The 21,407-nt window shown below is 40.6% G+C and overlaps 1 protein-coding gene across 4 annotated transcripts in view; it reads right to left on the bottom strand.

Moving 5' to 3' along the window:
* Positions 1-2,377: 2,377 nt before the first annotated feature.
* Positions 2,378-21,407, bottom strand: part of LOC130084758 (C-terminal binding protein 1) — a 48,227-nt gene continuing 29,197 nt past the window's right edge. For 2 of the 4 annotated variants that reach the window (XM_056250215.1, XM_056250213.1), the window contains exons 3-10: positions 16,711-16,855; positions 16,412-16,618; positions 10,806-11,020; positions 10,598-10,728; positions 8,133-8,260; positions 5,289-5,403; positions 4,264-4,314; positions 2,378-2,588 (exon numbers count right to left, since the gene is read on the bottom strand). In XM_056250215.1, coding sequence (XP_056106190.1) covers positions 2,402-2,588; positions 4,264-4,314; positions 5,289-5,403; positions 8,133-8,260; positions 10,598-10,728; positions 10,806-11,020; positions 16,412-16,618; positions 16,711-16,855 — 1,179 coding nt within the window. In that variant the 3' untranslated portion in view covers positions 2,378-2,401. Of the gene's footprint in view, positions 2,589-3,117; positions 3,150-4,263; positions 4,315-5,288; positions 5,404-8,132; positions 8,261-10,597; positions 10,729-10,805; positions 11,021-16,411; positions 16,619-16,710; positions 16,856-21,407 lie in introns of those variants that run through there. The other 2 variants (XM_056250216.1, XM_056250214.1) reach the window with 2 other exon arrangements.

The following is a 21,407-nucleotide window of genomic DNA, read 5'->3' as shown; positions in this document are numbered from 1 at the left end:
GAATTCAAAGAGTAAATGTTTATCGGGAGCGAGTTATTTTCTGTTTCCAATGAAGGATCCAAAGCGTTGTAGTCGATTTGACTTGTCTTTGGGCTGGGATACAAAAATGCAGAAGTACAAAGCCCTGAAGCTGTCAGTCAGACTTTTGCTGACAAATAAACGTGAATTTCTCTGTCCAGGTAACACAGAGAAACAGTAAGCATTGTTCATTTACATATTCTACGACATTGTAACAATACAAATCTGCATCGGTTGTTGATTGAATGGAGGCAGATCTGAATACGAGTTTATGGTCGATTGTTAGAAAGGGGTGGGGTTTGAGAGACTAAATGATTGGGAAAATCCTGAGTTTGTCATCAGATAGAAGTCTGTCGTTTCACAGGAAGATGGCATTATTTAGGAATTGTGGAAAATTAAACATGCGCATTGATGAATGCATTTGCCTGTGTTACGTGACGTCACAAGTCCTCCAAATATCAAAAAGTGCCGTTTTTGGTGCTTGACTAAATAAATGCTTTGTTTATAATGAGGACGTTTTAAGCTCTGAAATATGCCAGATGTTTTAATGGTACGCTGACCTCTTATATGTCAAAAGATCAAGGCAAATTTTATTTCTCATGTCATGACCCCTTTAAATTTTGGTCTGTTCCTTACACTACACTAAAACAAATGCTAACATAAGTTTTTTTTTTTTTTTTTTTTTCAACGAAGCCTTTCTGGAGCTCGGTATCCCCAGGTGAACATTCTTCAAAACTGGTTTGGAAAGACACGAGAGCAAGTAAAGAAAAACAGAAAATTTGAGTGAAGGAATCCTTTAATACCAATACTTCAGAGCTAATTCGCAGCTTTAAGATAAGATCCCAATTCCCCTGTATACAAACTATATGCAGCATGATGCCTGGTTGGTACCTTTTGATCTGCATTATTTCACGGCATTCTCATCCCAAAGCGTCATATACTGACGCTTTTGCCAAAGCGTCTACTTCCGACGCACATGGCACCCTTTAGCGTCATGGTTATGGGTAGGTTTAGGTCTGGGGTAGTGTTAGGGTTAGACCACTAGGAGGCGCCATATATCTGCGTCTCATATTGACGCTAAAGGATGCCATGTGCGTTGGATATAGACGCTTTGGCGCCTTGGGATGAGACCAATGTCCACAAGAGGACGTTCACAGTGATCGTGTCATTTATATTCGGAAATGGGTTCAAATACAAAGGAAACCTGAACTGAACCTCCACTATTTCTGTTGTCCTGGCATATCTTTATTCACGAAAGTGCGATAAACTCACAGCAATGTTGTCGTGTCGCTTAACTCAGACTTTTATTTCATTTAAAATAATTCATACAAATGCATACAGTCACAAACATTTCTTTTTGGACTCTGTTTAACAAAAAATATTAATATCTCATAGTATATATAGTATGTATATTGCTAGCCTACCACTTTACCAGGAAGGAAACTATGTAGGCGATGGAGAGCTGCAACTATCCCGGCATCCTCAAAAAAGAAAACACACACGGTACAATCAAGTCACACACAAACAGGCAAGCATTACCGCCAGCTTTGCACAAGACAATTTTTTTTTTTTACTTTTTTACTTTTTGTTCAAATTCTGAACATTTTTCTGTTTTCTTTTTTAACCTTTAACACATAAGGTAATACATGCTCCAAAAATAAAAACATACTGAGTGTAATTCTTTAATGTACTGTACTTAATTTTGACTACAAAAAGACAAATGGGTACAAAAACAATGCACTATGTGGTTTAATTTAAAAGGAAGGAAGGTAGGAAGGAAGGGGGGAAATAAATTTTCCTGAGAGGGTGTGCAAATCCCGCCTCTTTCGGGGCTTTTAAAATCAAACGAGTGAAACTAATATGCTTTTTATCGCATCTATTATCAGGTGGTGAGATGCCTCCAGTAAAGCGGTTTCAGTTTTTTTTCAATTTTTTTTTATCGTCTACAAACCATTAATCATCTCCTAAAAACTGTACACAAACAGGTTACATTCATGTAATAGCTACTGTTGTTTTAACAATGAAACCCATTAGACAAAAAAAAAAAAGAACAGATAAAAGATCGCCCACTGCACTTGGACAGACTACAATCTAAAACAGCAGGATTTTGCATCAGGGATAAGTTAACTTTGTTTGAAATCCACACGGTTTTCTCTTTTGTTGTTGTTGTTTTTTCCCCCCACTAGTACTTCAAAGAGCGCAGTCCACCAGCTTCAGTCAAAGAGTTGGCTGCTTCGGAGTCGTGGTTGTTTTTAGTGGCTGGTTCTGAGCCCGGGAGCCTGTTTCCGCTGCTCTTCTTTGGGGTAAAGAAGGACCAGGAGAGTTCTATAGTGGTACGGAGAGCCTTTGAAGAGGGGAAGAGGGGGGGGGGGGGGGGGGGGGGCTACAACTGTTCGTTGGGGTGCTGCTCTCTATCGGGTTCGGGTTTGCCGGTTTGGCCGGGTGAGGGGGCGTGCGGAGGGTGAGCTACGGTGGGCAGGCTGTGGGTTATGGGCACGGCACTCGGCATAATGCCCTCCACTGGTGGTGGTAGACCCCCTGATGCGAGGCTCACTATGCCCGGGGGGTACCTGCGGAAGGGGAATAATGTTAAAACCTATTAAACACCTGCAATAGAGCAACTGTCCCTGCAGTGAAGCCCTCCATGTCTCTATGAAACTACTATGTGTGCATAATGGTTGATTAAAAAAAATTGATAGTTTCATCCAGCTCTACAATCTGATTGAATGGGCCAAATTTAAATGTCCATACATCATATACTACACTCCCATTAAAGTCAGTGAGATCTAGTTTTATTTAGCAGGGATGCATTAACCTGATCAAAAGTCACAGTAAAGACAGTAAAAATGTTACAAAAGATTTCTCTTAAAAAAAAAATGGAATTCATCAAAGAATCCTGGAAATATTCAGCTTTACCGTCACAGTAATAAATGACGTTTGAAAATATATTAAAAAATAGAAAACAGTTATTTTAAATTGTAATAAAATTTCACAATATTAATGTTTTTACTGAATTTACAAAAATATACAGACTTTTGCATGCACACGAGAAACTTTTCATATGAGCATGGTCATAATTTCCGGTTTATGTATACTAACCTATTTCCTTTGTGCGTCACTGCCATCTTACTCTGAAGTAAACGAGAGAATGGATGTGCATGAATTAATAAAGATCAGTGTGCTCAATATTTGGCTTTTGTTAGGGCAGTATCTATAATATCAAGGCCTTATGTCTGCTTTGGCGGCCGAAAAACTGGCTGATGGCACAATATGCGGCTCAGTGTGCATCGTATATGTTAAGTTTAATGGTTCACAAAACAAGATTGATACAGTAAAAAAAGGCTCAAAATTTTGATTTCATTAGGGCGATACATTTATATCGTCCCATAAAAACTTTAACGGCCAATTAAAAAATGATTGAGCAATAGTTTCCCATGCACACGCGAAAGTCTGTATATTTTTTATTTTTGCAAAGGTCCCTTTAGGGGCTCTGTACATGGCTATATTACAATAAGATTGGATTCATATTTTTAATAATGTATTTTTTTTAAATTGGAAATTTGTCATAATTTTGCTGTTCTATAAAAGCATTAAGCAGCTCGAAGCCGTGTGTTATAGTGATTTTATAATGGCACGGCAAAACTAAAACTGTGTTTTTCAAGGATCGTTTTTCTTAAAAGCCACGTAAAAGTAATGAAAATTTCACTAGTGAATATATATTCTAGTTATACTGTAGTAATCAGGGCTTGACATTAACTTTTTTGCTCACCAGTCACTGTGACTAGTGGTTTTACAAAAGTTACCAGCTATTCAGCATTTTCACTGGCCACAATTTTGACATCAATACCATGTGGAAAAACTCCCATATAGATGTTTTTATTAGTATCTTATAATTTGGCAGCAGGTTTATTAGGCTGCCGTCACTTTAAGACCTGACGTACTGATCCATTATACTGTTACACATGCGTTTTCTTTCTCAACTGTTTACGTTCACTTAAAACAACTGACTGTGTTTCCTTGAATACTCGCCAAGACCGGCATTTTGACATTATTTTGTGTGTACTTGACTGTTAAGCGCAATAAGCAGCGAAAAAGAACTCAATTTAGTACCGAGAGGCGGCTTTATGTGCGGGCACTTTGGGTCTAAGAACACAATATGCGGGAATGAGTACAATGCACCAACAATATTCATCCGGAGCAAATGAAATGAGTGAATGATGGGAGGCGGGTTTGTGTGTAACTCACTGTTGGAGAGATGAGAGAGAGAGAAAGCTCAGCTGATAGGGTGTATCTATTCTGCGGAAAATGAGTATTGGAAGTGTTATTCATATTCATATTTCAGCATCGATATGTATCGAAAAATAGATATTTTTGACAACACTTGTTTTATTATTTCAGATGCCTTTTTGAAAGGCTACAATTGAAAAATGTACATATTATATATAAAATTCAACCTGTCAAAGTGACTAGTAGGAGTGACTGCGTTACACGCCACCGCTGAAATCGACCCGCATTTGGCGGGTTGACGGGTGTTAATGTCAAGCCCTGCTAGTAATGTTTGATTCACGAGCAAATCATTCGTTTGAATCGGTTCTTTTCAATGAATAAGTCATACAGATTCACATATTGGTCTGAATGATTCATTGGCTAATCAGTCTTAATCAAAATGATTTCAACAATCCTTATCAAGTACTCACAAATGACTGGAAAGGTCACAGAAATTCACCGCTAAAAAACTGTGGGAACCCTTTACGTACCCTATCCGTCGGTTTCAAAATGTAATAACTTTGCCAGTAGATATTAAACAATTCCTGTTTTTTAATGTCTTGATCGTTATCATACCGAGGTTGTTGTTTTTTTCTGTAAAATATGTGCATTTTATATAAGCAATTCTGTGTCTCATCTCATTTGCTGCCATTAAATAGTTTTATGTATACATCATAATTAATACTGGCTCTCTAGATCCTAATGGAAAATGAACAAACTTCAGTCAACCACTAATTATTTTCCCCACACACTTAACTTAGGCGTTTCAGAGACAGCAACAAGTTATGACATCTTGATGAAAGATTGTGAAGACTTTTCTAATAACATGCACTTATGTGCAATAAGACCAGGAACACGTATTAAGAAGTCCAAAATGGTCTATTCTGACATCATGTTGATTTTAACCACAGTAAACATGCATTTACAATGCATTATTGTTTCACAGCACCATCTATATGCTACATTCAGTTAAGAGGAATGAGTTTCTCAATGGTTTGTTGTACCTATAGGTGCCATTGAGTTCTGGATGAACAACAGCCGGGTCCATGCCGGCCCAGTGCGTGGTCTGTGTGAGGAACTCTTTGTTCACGCAGTTCTTCAGGCTGTCTGGAATGCGACCTGGAGGAGGAAAACAGCTTTGTTACAGGGAAACCCAGAGTCATTGATCACAGTACATCAAGCCTGCAGAGCTGCAATTAAAGAACGGTTTTCACTGGACTGAAGAAAGAGATCAGACACCCGGGGCTCTCAAATCATTTGACAAATGTCTGAGGCATTTAAAAGCCTTGTATAACAACTTGGTCACAGCCAGGTGCAACTACACTTAAGCCTGTGTACTCCAAGGGCGTAGGTTTAGGGGGGGACGCTAGGTACTAGTCCCAATCAATATTTTGAGATGACAAATTTGTCCCCACCAATATTTAGCAAGCTCCTTTGAACTGCTATTTTGATATTTGCGCTGCTATTTGGATCGATTCCAACGGCCAGGACGACGACAGTACAAGATACGCCGTAATTTGATTGGCGGCGGGGTATCTGACAGGCAGGCTACACGCGCGGGCCGGGACTACTTTTTGTGCTTGCACTCACTGGCAGCGAGCGGGTGGTGTGTGCGTGTGTGTGTTTGTGTGTGTGTGCGCGCGTGACGACGCCCGACGGTAAGTTACCAGGGCTGTCTGTCTCTCTGCATGCCATATACAAAGGCCAGGGTAAAACATTTTAATATTCCGTTTTTTGCCCCTTTTTGTACTTTGTAGATCAGCTATGTCACCCAAGAAGAAGAAAGGGGACATACGAAGCTTTTCATAAAGCAGTGTAAGTAGGCAAAAATAACTAGCCACACAAATAACTAGCAGTAGTAGTGACTGACCAGGCTTTCAAATGCAGATTCTACTGTGGAAAATAGTATTAACTGGTGATCCTGGTTACCCAGGATATTGTTACAGTTAAACCTAGCTTCTGCAATCTTTCAAGGTTAGGAGCATTAATTAGGGGTGTGCAGCAGGGATAGACTCATAGAAGTCGCGCTATCATGATAGACGTTAGCAAGTCACTGAATGTTAATTAGCCTACCTTAACTTAGAATCTTGCAGTCATAAACAGTGGATCATCTCAGACATTTTTCGTTTCTACATTCTGTTTATGTAATGTATTTGTGAGTGTAGCCTACTTGCTAGACACATGTCTGGAAAAATATGTTGGCAATATTAAAAAGGCAATAGTAAACACTGTTGGTTATTCAAATATAATGAATCATTATTTGTTTGATAATATCCAAATAACAATATCTGGTAGGAGGGTTAAACTTGTTTTTTTTTAAGGATAGAATATATCAATAGAATTTGATATAGAATAGAAGATACATAATAATTTATGTTAAATAAAATGTTTGGTTGTCTCAGGTTTTTATTTTTTGAGAGTGCATTTTTGAGATTATACAGTTATACTAGCTCTTTATTGACAGTATACAGGATGGTGTATCGGGGGTCAGGATACAATATAATGAGATGAGATGAGATGAGATGAGATGGGGGGGGGGGGGGGGGGGGGGGGGGGAGGGTGTCAGATGGGATGTCCCCACCAAAGCTGAGACCAAACCTACGCCCATGGTGTACTCCCTTCATAAACAAATTATGAAAGTGCAAGACATTGCACCATCTTGAAAAGGTGACATTTTTTAAATTGTTATAATGTTATATTTTACACTGATGCATGCTTGATGTACAAAATGATCCATTGTCTTGCTCCCCCTCCTCTTAAGGGATGCCTGGCCCATAACCGTAGACAGTAAAAGAAATGGACACAGCGACCCCATAGACTTCAACGGAGAAAAGTGAAGTCAATTAGAAGCACTCACTTCCTGATTGCCAAGCGAACTGCGCAGGCTCAAACTGAGCTTTACGACGTAGATGTGACGTGAGCAACATGTACGTCTTCTAGTAGCTGTGCCAAGAGGAATCTGAATCATTCCCTTCCGAATCTTGCAGAGCCGGAGTTCGTGAGTATTAGCTGTCCATGAGCAGCAGGAGCAACTTTATGACACTCTATGGGCTTCTCCCTTGACTTTATGCCTCCACGTCCCCCTGATTGCCCGCGAGCTTCTACTTCTGTCTACACGGTAATTTCTCTACTGTGCGACAGAGAGTCGCGTGTTATCGTTAGCCTATTTTTACAAAAACGGCTTCTACGAGGCCATAACGTAAGATACAAGGTAATGGAGCCTTTTATACATTGTCGTGTTTCTTTAGAAATAAACAATGGACAAATGGAGTCTTTAAACGCCTCAGATGTAAAGTTATTCGCTGTCAAAGTGACGCAAAAATGAATGGGAGTCAATGGGATGCTAACAGCAGGTGAAGGCTTGTTGGCCAATGGCGGCCCCCGGGGAGACTTCAGTTTCCGGCTGGTGGATTACCCCCTTGCCCATAACGGAAGTGCAGGTAGGACTAGAGCATCTGCTAGGGGACATTTGGTACCGCAGTATAGAAAAACAGCCTTTGGTCTAAAAGCTTTTTCGGTTAGAGTAGTGGGGATATGGAATTCCTTACCCAATTTTTAAAACCAAGCTTAAGCACTGGCTTCTATCACTGATGACTGTAGTGTGTTGTAAATTATTTGTTTTCATATACTGATTTTGTAAATCTTACATTCCTGTAATTCTTACATTTTGTAAATCTTACAATATGTATTGTTGTATGTTATTTTATTTGTTTACCTGCCCAGGGACAGCAGATGTAAATTAGCTGTTAGCTAACTCTGGTGCAATTACTCTTAACTGTGCATTGTCCCTGTAAAATTAAACAAAATTAAACAATAAAGTAAAATAAAAAGTGGTATTGATAGCGCACCGGTAATAGCTCGCCGGATCTCCCGCGCCGCCTCCTCCCGCATCTCGATGGAGGCCTGCTCGCTGTACCAGGCCGCGTGAGGGGTGCAGATCAGGTTGGGGGCGTCTTTAAGAGGACCTTGGCTGAAACTGTCACACACACATGTAGCTGTATAAGAGTCTGAGTGAAAATGACTTCAGTATAATAAGGACTTTTCACAATGAGACCAAGGAATTTTCCAGCTAAAAAGAGCAAAATTTAGCCAATGAAATATTTCAGAGCTGAGAACTAAACTTAATTTTCATGCCTTCATAGATTTTATATTACAATGACTTTTCTAGAGCTGGAAATCCTGGAAACAGCCTGAGGTTTGATTATTATCATTCCCTGAAACACTTTTGTTAATTGACATAGAGCTAAAATATTTACACACACACACACACACACACACACACACACACACACACACACACACACACACACACATATAAAAGCACCAAAATTACTAACTGGAAGTGTTATAACTAAATGCTATTGTCATAACTAAAACTAAAACTGAAATAAAAATAAATTAAACCTAAATAGTAATATTAAAAAAATCCTAAAAACGTTATAAAAATAACAAAAAGCACATAACAAAACTACTAAAAAGTCAAAAAACGGAAAATATAAAAGTAAAAGATAAAATAAAATATTAATAATAACTATAATTATATATATATATATTAGGGGTGGAACGGTACACAGAAGTCACGGTTCGGTTCATACCTCGGTTCAGACATCACGGTTCGGTACGATTTCGGTACAATGGAGGGAAAAGCAAAACAAAAATGCAGAAGGCATTGTATTTTTTAAATAAGTTTTATTAATAAAGGCATAGAACCAATTTATTTGTAGTGCACTGACAATTGTTTTATATAATTATTTTATTAATTAAATTAATAAAAAGACCTTGCGATATGTTTGGTAATTGTACCTGAATTAATTTAAAATTATTTTGCTATATTTCAGATCAATATATTTGTTTTCCTTAATTTTAATTAACATTATTAATTGACAATGTAACATTATTCTCATCTGAATTATAAATAATTGATTTCTGTATAAAATAATACTACCATTACACATTCAATTTTCTTTTTTTAATCAATGTAGAATGTTTAAGATTAGCGCTCCGAGGACAAGAAATGAAAACCAATGCAATATGACGAATGTCCAAAAGATGGGACCAACAGACTGTTTTGAAATGGATTTGGATAAATATGTTTTGCTTTTAAAACAGTGTGTGTGTGTGTGTGTGTGTGTGTGTGTGTGTGTGTGTGTGTGTGTGTGTGTGTGTGTGTGTGTGTGTGTGTGTGTGTGTGTGTGTGTGTGTGTGTGTGTGTGTGTGTGTGTGTGTGTGTGTGTGTGATTTTGGTTGGGTGACAGTTGTAGGTTACAGTTTGACAAGAGTTTACAGTGTGACAAAAGCACAATGTTGTGTTTTATTGCGAGTGTACACAAATATAAGTAAACACTTTGCAGGTTTAATGATCTGTATGAACAAAATGACGGAGTATGTTTTTTATGTTTCCACTGTTCGATCGCGCGCCTCTCTCTCTCTCACACACACACACACACACACAGGTCGATCGCGCCCGCGCGCCTCTCTCTCTTGCTCTCTCTCTCACACACACACACACACACACACTCCAGCATTGCAATCTTGACATCGCAGCCTGTCCATTATGCGGTCACGGTCACACCAAACGCGAATAGAGCGTCAAATTCGCGTCTAGTTCGACGCTAGTCCAAAGCGAATAGGACGCGCGTATAAAGCCAACGTTTGAAATGAACGCCGGTTCAGAGCTAAGCCGATGGTACAGATTATGTGTCCCTAAAGAACCCGCGTATCTAACAGTAGTTCCGCATTACAGTTTTATTTATTTTTATACCGTGTATTCTCCGTGTAAATTCGTGCACCGAACCGTGACGCCCGTACCGTTTCGGTTCGATACGAATACATGTACCGTTCCACCCCTAATATATATATATATATATATATATATAAAATACTAAAATAACACTAGAATTCACAATTGGTATGAAAGCAATTTAACCTCAGTTTCCAAATCTGGTTGTCTATGATGAATTGTTTTTGCTCCTCTTTTGTAAGTGGCTTCGGATACAAGTGTTTCCTAAATGTAAATGTAAGTGTAGTGTACATTTAAAAGTGAATCCCTATTGATGACGTATAAATTCCAGCATTTCTCATAGCTAATTCTCTCCTTATAAACTGCCTTCAGGAAGCAGCTCGCATTCTTTACATCCCTTGAATGCCTTTGTAGCAAACAGATGCGTGTTATATATCAGAGCCAAATAATACAATGCGCAAAAAAAAAAAGCCCTGCAGAGTCCGGGGGTGGAATAGGAATGGGGTTTGGAGCAAGCAATCGAACCGAATGTCAAAACAACACAGTACTTCATCATCAAATGTTGTTGTTCACCTGAAGGGCTCTGTCTCGTGGACGTCCAGCGCTGCTCCCCGTATTCTGCCCTCTTTCAGAGCCTGGGCCAACGCTTTCTCATCCACCAGACCACCACGCGCAGTGTTCACTAGGAAGGCGCCTTGACGCATCTACAATCAACACAAAACGGTGATGGTACACAAACGTGACAGCAGTGCGTGTGTGCTCTGGTGTTTGTGAGTAGCACCTGTTTGATGGTGAAGTCGTTGATGAGATGGTGGTTGTGCTCATTGAGACTGCAGTGTAAGGTGACGCAGTCGCTGTGGAAGAGCAGGTCCTGTAGGGTGTTGACTCTCTGCAGCCCCAGGGCTCGCTCCATCCCGTCAGACAGGTACGGGTCGTAGAACATCACGTTGAAACCGAATGCTTTGGCTCTCAGCGCCACCGCCTGTCCGACACGACCTGAGAGCAAACATATCAACTTCAGCCGTGAATGAAGAGCCATGTAATAATTATACCTGATAAAACAGGCTCTATTAAAATGGTGTGTTTGCTTCCTTACAGTATGCTCAAAGAAAGTGTTTAAAAGGTACCAGGCTGATATTATGAGTAATGTTTTCAATGCCATCTTAATTTACAGCAAAAGTGTGTTTAATTCATTTCGTTACTGGAGTTATATTATTGCTCAATTATTTCCAGCTTCTTTTAAAAGATCAAATAAAATACATAAATAAATGGCACAGCAATACAGTGAAGTAATATACAGTAAAATATTATATATGTGAATTTTCAGCGTCATCACTCCAGTCTTCAGTGTCACATGATCCTTCAGAAATCAGTCTAATATGATGATTTGCTGCTCAAGAAACATTTCTCATTATTATCAATGTTGAAAACAGCTGCTTCATATTTTTGTGGAAACTGTGATAAAAAATATTCAGGATTCTTTGATGAATAAAAAGTTCAAAAGAACAGCATTTATTTGAAATAGAAATCTTTTGTAACATTATAAATACTGTCATCTTTAATCAATTTAATAGGTAAATAAAAGTATTATTTGAAAAAAACTGATCCTAAACTTTTGAACAGTAGCACGTGTGTGTGTGTGTGTAGGTTTGTTAAGTAGTTTGCCAGGTCTTCTAAGTCAGGGGTCTCACACTCAACTTAACTGGGGGCCACTGGAGCTGGAGGTAGAGTCGGGGTCAGGCTGGGCCGCATCAAGTATTCCACAAAAAATAGTATTCAAGTATTCCAAAAAAATCTTCTCAATCTTTATTATTAACGTTTCTTCTGAACTGTTCCTCTGAATTTAAACATTCCTTTCTGTACATGATTGGTTCTTCATGAGCTGTCCTTCTGACAGTTGAAGTTCATTTTACAAACTTTCTTTGTCTTTTCCTTATACACAACATCTTTGTGATTCTTATATTTGCTCATGTCCTTTTTATTTTCAATATGATATTGAATGTTTTTTTGGAAGGCACGTTTCCTTTTATTATACTTAGAAAAACAATTATTGCTTTTGAAATACAAATATTTGCAGTCATGTCTGCCCGTCTTATTGAGTTCTTTCTACACATGTATAGTGTCTCAGGCAAATTACTGACCTTGCACAAATCAAAGCAAACCTTCTTATCAACCTGCTGGACACATATTACAAGCTCAAAATTATTACTCTCACATTGTTTTAGAACAGCGGTCTCCAACACGTCGCTCGTGAGCTACCAGTAGCTCGTGAGCTACCAGTAGCTCGTGGCCTGATTGGTGGTTGCTCGCCAAGGGGCCGTTCACATATCGCGCTCACATATTTTGCGCGCTCAAGTTCGTTATTTCAAATGTAGGCGCGCGGCAAGCGCGCTCATAATTGAAGCGGCGCGCTCATTTTTTCCAGGCGCAGTACGTATGTTTGTACTTCGCGGTTGTCTATGACAAGGGAAGTTTCCGTCAAACAAAGTAGTTGTATTAAATAAAGTTCCAAACATAGGTTCGGGAGGAGCCTAAACATTCAGTCCTGTGACTCCTGTCAATCATCATTAATTTACGAGTGTATATAAGCATCAGTCACTGCATCATCCCAGCGACAATTCTTCCGGCATCCCTCCTCCTCCCCATGTCCTCCTCTATTTCTCTTATTCTTCCTCAGAGCAGTACTGATATAGGGGGTCTAGCCTCGGGTTCGAGCCTCCTTTAAGGACAGCAAGCCAAATATTAAGACCGAATGGGCAGGTGAACTCATGAAACAGCTATAAAAAAGCCACTGTTGAGCAGCAAACAGGTATTTGAAGCCGCCGGCGTGTCTGGAGTGTCAAAAAAGCTCACTGAGATGATACAGACGGAAAAATAAATTATAAAGTTATCGCGCTTTATTTAGCAAAATATCTCTGGTCACACTCACTCACCATTATATGTTTGGTCTAAACGCAACTGCTCTCATGTTTTGCCACAGGACAGCAAGTGGAGTACATTTTCTGTCATCTTTGCAGGACTGTGATGTGTAGAGTGTGCAAAGTAACATATTTCAGCAACGGTGTGAAAGTGAATAGCACATAACAGGCACAATACCGGTATAAACATGAATATCTATTGGTACAATATGCGTCACACGACTAAACTCACGTCATCGGTTTTAAAAGCCTCCGTTTTGACAGTCCACACTACAACTAGAAAACGGCGTTTTCAAATTTATCCACTTTGGAGAGCGTTTTCAAAAAGCTTTGTTTAAGGCGAGACACTACAGGTGAATAGGGTAACATTTTTAACTAGCATATATCACCATGACACTTTCCCAGTTGATTACCTACATTAAGATGAGAAAAAATGTATTGCAAGTTTTCTGTAATTTAATGTTGAAATATGCAAATTATGCATTATCTAATTAAATATGGACTAATTTGCATATATGTAAAAAAAAAAAATTGGATATTGGATAAAGTCAGGTTCAAAATTATTTTTTCATTGTGTTCACATATTAGATGGGAAACAAATTACAGAGGGATTTATCACCTACTTTTGTTATCCTGTAAATCAGAATATACTGTCAATAGCCTTAAAAAAATATTTTCGCCATGTTTTTTGGAATAAAATGTTATATAAATCAGGCTAGGAATAATATATTAACAAATCCCTCAGTAAATGTCTTCATAATATAACTAGGTACAAGACTGGAAAGTTTGGTGTATATAGGTGCTACCGAAGTGGAGATTTCGGACTTGAAGTATGAGAGAAAAGTCATTTTGAGAATCACATTGTCAGAAATTGGCATCAGCCAATGAGATCGCGCATTTAGAGTTAAATCCCCCCCTTTTACTTTCACGATTAGTTGCTGATAAAAAGGAAATGACCATATTTGGATCCGACAGTAATGTACAGGAGAGAAAGAGCTTGTACTCTCAAAAATCTCAAAATTAACCAGTGAAAAAAAAAACTATGTTTTTGCCTGCCGTGTCTCGCCTTAATAAAAATGCCGTGTCAGAGTGGACAGAAGGCCAAAAAGATGCGTTTTCAAACGAAAACGTTTTAGTGTGGACATGCAGAGTCCTGCAGAGTTCAGCTCCAACCCTAATCAAACACACCTGAACAAGCTCATCAAGGTGTGAAGGGTTGCTAGAAAGCTACAGACGGGTGAACTTTTATCAGGGTTGGAGCTGAACTCTGCAGGACTGAGGCTCTCCAGGACCGACGTCCGCCACCTCTAGATGGATGGATTTCTAGATGGTTGGTGAATGGCCTACCCCGTTCCAACCAGACTGCGACGTCAGCAAGGAGCTGGCATATTGGGGAGTGAGATGGAAGGTTCCCTTTAGGGTCCCTGAGGGTGTCAAAATTACTTCTGCAAGATATGTGGAGTTCATAACTGACCATTTTCTACTTTGGTATAAAAAGAAGGATAGTGCCTTCTGAAATAAAAGGATTTTCATGCAGGGAAATGCTGCAAAAAAGCACACAGCAATAAAACATTTTTAAAATGTCTTTCTACACCCACTGTAAACGTTTCTTAACAAACCTGTCTGAGATTGATATCAGTTATCTAAAAAGATTTGGAGGAATAAAAAAAATAAAAAAATAAAAATCTGAATGTCTATTGTGCTAAAATGACTGATATGTCAATTGCATAATAATTTGGAACACAGTGTGTCTGTATATATATATGTGTGTGTGTGTGTGTCGTGTAGCCTACTCATCTCAGACAGCGCGCACATATTGAGTTCTCTTTCAAGTCTTGCACTTTAATGGACAAATTCACACAAAAAGTATGTCAACATGTCTGTCTTGATGAGTATCCTAGCAGACATATACTGTTATGCCTTAAGTGAACTTATATGGTCAAGAAAGACACTCATAGTATCAGTGTAGGCCTACTAAATCACCTCTGAATTGAATAGCTTTTGTAACTTTAATAAGGAATAATATTTTATTTATACAGTCAAATATGCAATGTTATTTTACATTTGATTATTTTATTTAATTTCTGTAGCCTACCTGAAAACTACTGTTATACCTACCTGAAAAGCATAGTTTATTTTATTAGTATCTTTGCTCTATTGTATTAATTTGTGCTTTTGCTTGTGGTAAGATTATTTGTATATTATATTTTCTTTATTTTATTTGACAGTAGTCTTTTTTCCCTGAACATACCACATACCGAACCATACCAAAACCGTGAGCCTAAAACCGTGATACAAACCAAACCGAATGTGTACCCATGGGGACCTCAATTTAGGTCCCCACAGTGACACGAGTCCCCATGAGTCTGTGTGCATTCAGGTTTAAGTCCCCACCGAGATAGAAACACACACACACACACACACACAAATATTCTCACAGCGCACGCGAGTTCTCTTTCGCGTCTTGCTCTGGAATGTTTACACTGGCAAAGCTTAAATGAGTTTAGTTTTAAACACCGATAGTAACGTGGGCGGTTCAGGTCTCGCCTGCGCTCGCGCGCTATCGACTCCCGGGTGGTGATGACGGCGTAAATGACCGGTCATGTTCGAGCATTTGGCACTCGCATTGAACAGAGTTTACAAAGAGTAACAGTTTTGTTCACGTTTTTTTGATTATCGCTGTTGTAATGTATTATTTGGGAAGCCAGCAAGTGAATTTATTGACAGTGGAACTGTCTGTTTTACGCGTTGTTATTTGCAACAAACCAGATTAGAGATGCGTCATCAGTTTTTGAGATCAACCGCGGTGCAAGTGCATCCCGAACCGAGGGTGGAGAACGGTACGGTTCGATTTTTTACCGAGAACCGTGACACCCCTAGTACACATGCTTATAAATCATACAGAATGAGTTTTTTTGAAAATGTAAAAATGTAAAATGTAAAAAATAATTTAGTACAGTAACAGTTTGTACAGTATAAAAACCATTACATCTATGGAGAGTCCTCACAAAGATAGTAAACCAGTCGTGTGTGTGTGTAATTTTCTAAAATAAAAATGTATGAAATATTATATATTGCTAAAAATGAAACTTCTTTAAAAAAAAATCCTTATTGTTGAGCCCTGAAATGAGCACAACTGTATCTTTAACTCTCTTTTTGGTCTGTGAAGTAATCAATGCTTATAACCTCTGGATGGAGAGAAATGCAGATCGCATAGTCTCCACACATTACCGTTTCCTGTTATCTTTATAGCCACTGGTGGCGCCTTCATCAGAATTTTGAATGTTTACTTAGCCTGCACCAGTCTATTCATATTTACCCACCCCTACATAAAACCAAAACAAACCGCCACTGTTACTTTATATCTCCTTCAGAAGATCTCTTTCTGTCTCAGTGGGCTGTTCCTGGCCAGAATACATAGCAAAGTGGATCAGACTTCATGTCGAGGGTCTATGTGAGAAAAACACACCTAGACCAATGATCCCCAGCGTCTCTCCTCTGATCCGGGCCGCCCCAGACGCGACCTCTCGGATCTGTTCCACGCTCTGGACCCGCGTGCCCTCCCGGAGAGCCTGGTGTAGCCAGGTGGTGCGTCGGTACAGGTTCAGGATGTGACACATGGTGGAGTCTGACGTCTCCTCTACTGAAGCTGCTGGCATGTTGCAGACTGCTATACCTGCAGATGTGGAAGGGTTACGGTCAGGCTCTTCATACAGCAAACACACACACATACATTGTTGTTTAATGGAAAACTTTCTTAACCATTACCTAAGTCTCCAGCAGACTTTATGTCGATATTATCAAAGCCGCTCCCAATGCGGACAATTATACGGAGTGCTTTGAACTTTTCCAGGTCCTCCCTCATCAGCGTGATTGTGTGGTACATGAGGGCGCCCACTGCTTCATTTAACACCTGAGACAATATACAGAAACTACAGTCAGTCTGTGCTAAGAAGATACACACAAGTACAACAGCTCCAAAACTGAAGCGCAAAAAGTCGAAATGATTTTTCCTAACTAAGAGAAAGTGCAGTGATTGATTGACACATTTTACAGATGACGATTTGAAGAGACAAACCTTACTTGATCAATCACAAACGTACTTATTTGATTAGTAACATAGAAATAGTGCAGAACCTTAAGGCCCAGTTTCACAGACAAGGCTCAGATTAAGCCAGGATTAGGCCTTAGTTCGATTAGGACATTTAACTCTTTCCCCGCCATTGACGGAAATTCCCGGCTTTCAGTGTTTTCATTGTAATACGGTAGGGGGCGCTATTACACATCTTCTGAAAGACTACTGAATCTTCAGATCAAAACACAGGGGAAGAAGAAGCAGAAACAAGCGATAGCATAAGCAGATGCATATGTAAAACAACGTGATCATCAACATTAAACAGAATAAATCAAAACTGCCTAATGTTATTGAATGAATTGTCGACCCAGGACAAGCTATAGGACTCAATCTACTCCATCTATGTTTTGATCATCATTCTGAATCTGATTCATACGTAGACTTTGACAAAAATGTGATTTTCTCAGCTTTTTGCTCAAAATGTTGCTTTTTTTTATATAACATACCCATATTCAATTGTTGATCAAAAAGAATGTATTAAGCTAGAATAAAACTTTTTTTTGTTTAAAAGCAGAGTCTGTTCTTTCTTTTGATATATTGCATGTTCACATATTCATACAACAAAGTATTCTGGGGGCCATTCAACTTTTTGTGAAAATGAGCAAAAATGCTGGTTAAGTAGTTAAGTAAAAAACATAAATTGAGACTAGATTGCCGACCCCTGCACTATTTTGTATTTCTCAAGAATAACATTTTATTTTATTTTATTTTATTTTCAAATGCGCACAATACAAGTTATTTGAAAGTTGAACAAAATGAATACTCATTATTAACATGCACAGCATTGCAGACTTGAGCCAATTTCATCCTGGCCAAGAAGATTAAGCTATGAAATGAAATTAATTTCAAACTCCAGGTTCTACACCTTCATATGGGTAAACATTAAACCAGATGAATTGAAGTAATTACAAAAGAAAGAAAAAAGTAAATTAAAATGCGCATTATTTGTGTAATTGTGTAATTACATACATTACATTATATTATGTTTGGCGCATTTTTATTTGAACAATTCAGAAACAACAATATATTATTAGAATTGTAGAATACTTTACATCATGGTGGTATTAAATGTACTGAATTTAACTGATTTTAATCAATAGAAATTCAGGTGTGTACCATTGCAAAAATACTACCAAGATGTAAAAATACTTTAACCTCATAACCACGTTTTATTCATCTTCCATTTTATTTATTAAAGTAATGATAGTAATGTTTTTCCTATACGGTAATGAGAATGTGGGGATGCGTTTCATTGTCATGAGATAATATGCGCTTCGGTGATCATGTTTTTATGTGAATCTGATAAGGAAAACCTGATGTAGACTCTTTGTGGACAGTATAGGCACACACTCTACGCCTGCAACATGCTTCACTGTAAATATGACTCAGCATGAGTTTCGATTCTGCTGATGACCAAAAACAAGAGCTTCACTGTACAACTTCACTAACGAAGGGTTCATTATGATTAATCAGTTTACTTGAAAACACTTGTCAATCTAATAAACCATCAAGTTCTAGACAGCATAAGCAGATTTACCACATCATGGGCGCTATTTTAACAATCTAAGCGCATGGTCTAAAGCTCACGGCTCAAATGCACTTAGGGCGTGTCCGAATCCACTTTTGCTAGTTTAATGACGGGAAAAATGGTCGGCGCGCTCGACGCATGGTCTAAAAGTGTCCTCTAAATGAGTAATGGGTGTGTTTTGGCTGTAACGTGCAAATCAGAGTGTAATTTCCCATTCCCTTTAAAAGCCAGTTGCGCTCGCGCCATGGCGGATTCGCTATTTACATGACGAAATTTGCCAGCGGAAAGACTGAACGTCTCCAGAGAGTAAACGGATCTGCTCGTGCACGAGGTTAAAGCGTGCAAGCAGACCATCTACGGCAGGGGTTTTCAAACTGTGGGTCGCAGATTGGGAAGAGGTGGGTCGCGCAATCACTATATTGGCTGCAGCTGAATTTACGTTTCATGAGTGACACATACAAACAGGTTGCACGATGAACCAATGTTAAATAGAAATCGCTATATTGCTTAGAGCGATTTAAAATTAGATAAATATGTCAGTATTGTGTTTCATGAAGCGCGCCCGTGCGACTTGTGGTGATAACAATTTTCACCGTCTCAGAGCGGCTTCGGTTCTCTTTCATAGGTTCACTCAACGCTGCGTAGCTTAGGACGCAGTGGGAACGCCCTCTGGGTGTGCCGATTGTCTGAAGCCCTTATAGAATCACGCCAATTCATTGGCTGATGGCGCGGGCGCCGCCCCGACGCTCTTGCGTCGTCACATTATATTAGTGCGCGCGCGCCATTTGCTCCTCAGATTTCTCTGCCTTCACGAAGCGGCCATCTTAGCCCTTCGGTCTCGGTTTTTCTGGCCCAAATAGTTCGGATTTATCATCAGCATTCTTCATCTGCACTTCAGCGACTGCGAATAGTGGAACTCAGTTCTCCTTGCGGTGAAGTGCCATGGAGTTTCGTCGTTGCCCGCCGCCATGCGTTCGCTTTATTGCGAACGACGACCCTCACAGTAAGTGTGTTAAATGTATGGGTTTTTCGCATGCGCCAGAGGCTGTTTTAGGCTTGTCTAAATGCAAGTTTTGTGACAACCTGCTTCTCAAAACCCTCCGCTCTCGGCTCGCAGGTTGAGAAGGAGTCATTTGAGAAGGAGTCATTCGTTCCCCCCCGTCGCGCTCCCGAGGCTGCCGAGGCCTCGTTGGAATCCGCGACCTGGGGTTCGGATGTAGAGCTCGAGGATATAGAGTACGAGCAGACGGGCCAGGCCCTTTCTCTCCCTCCCTCTCCCGAGCACGCACGCGGTGTTCGGCCAGTCGAGTTTTCGCATGATTATTTATGCCCCAGCCCGAGGGCGCGCGAGACGGTTTCTTTCGGCCTGGAAGATATTATTTACACTACAGCATCCGACTCTGAGGATTTCGGGCCTGTTTTAGCTACTGACGGTCTCCCGCCTAGCGGCCAGGAGGCGCGGCCTACTGCGGCCTACACGAAGCTTATCGACGTGCTTTCGCGCGCTACGGAGAAGCTCTCTATCGACTGGCCCGACGAGCCCCGCGAGTCACAATCGTCTAAACTCGACAAGAGATTTTTAAGTGGCCCTAATTCTAGGCCTGAGCGGAGAAAGCTGCCCTTCTTCAGTGATCTGCATCACGAGATCTCCAGATCCTGGAAGCAGCCTTTTTCCGCGCGTCTAACAAACGCGGCAGCCGCTGACTTCACCAACCTCGTTGGTTCTGTGGAGCAGGGCTATTCCGCCATTCCAGTGGTTGAGAACACGTTGGCTACTCACCTTTCTCCGTCGTCTGCTCCGTCGTGGAAATCTCGCCCCCTCCTTCCCTCTAAACCGTGCAGGACTACTTCCGCCCTTATCGGAAAGTCCTACATGGCAGCTGGTCAGGCAGGCATGGCCCTACATACTATGGCCATCCTCCAAGCCTACCAGGCGGATGTCTTGAAGGAGATGGACGAGGGAACAGGAATTACGCCAGAAGCTGTCAAAGAGCTTCGTAAGGCCACGGATCTGGCCTTAACAGCCACCAAACACACCGCACGCGCTATAGGTCGTTCTATGGCAGGGGCGATTGCTGCAGAGCGCCACCTATGGCTTAATCTCACGGAGATCCGTGACAAAGAGAAGGTTTTCCTCTTGGACGCCCCAGTTTCTCAATCTGGACTGTTTGGGGAGGCGGTCAACACTGTGGTTGACAAGTTTCGGGCCGCAAAATCCCAGTCAGCTGCCCTCAGGCAGTTTATGCCCAGGAGGGCTAGGGAATCCTCTAACCCATCCCCGGCTCAACCCAGAGAACGTTCGTCTCATAGGCCGGATTTTGCTGCTAGGAGAAGTGACTCGGTTCATCCCCCACCTGCTACGGTTTGGGGAGCCCGCGGTCGCCCGTTCCCCCGCCAGCGACCTCATAAGCGTCTGGAGCTGAAGCGGTCTAACAAACCCTTCGCTCCAGCCTCCTCGAATCGTTCCTGACCCGCAGGTCAGAAAGAGGAGAGCTTCCCCCGATTTACGAGGTTGGGACAGACCGCGAAAGCGTTTCTGCCCACCTCTAACTCGCTCTCCTTCTCTAAACCTGTCACTTTCGCCACCCGGCGTGTTTCGAAGTGCAGTTACTACTCGACCTCGTTCAAACCGTCCGGCGCAGGAGGACGGAGACGCGTTCAGCTTTCTTCCCTTGCCTCCGACGCGTTTGATACCTGTTGCTCGCGTCCTCGGAGACACTTTCGGTTTTCCTCAGGAGCAGGCAGACCCTATGATCTTGATCAAACAGGCAGTGGTACCTCCCGCTACGTGTCAGGACGTCA

The sequence above is a fragment of the Rhinichthys klamathensis genome, unplaced genomic scaffold (genome assembly GCF_029890125.1).
Source record: "Rhinichthys klamathensis goyatoka isolate OS25496 unplaced genomic scaffold, OSU_Roscu_1.1 h1tg000068l_1, whole genome shotgun sequence".
Lineage (NCBI taxonomy): Eukaryota > Metazoa > Chordata > Actinopteri > Cypriniformes > Leuciscidae > Rhinichthys > Rhinichthys klamathensis.
Note: the sequence above shows the minus strand (reverse complement) of the source record. Positions and strands in the feature narration are given on the sequence as shown.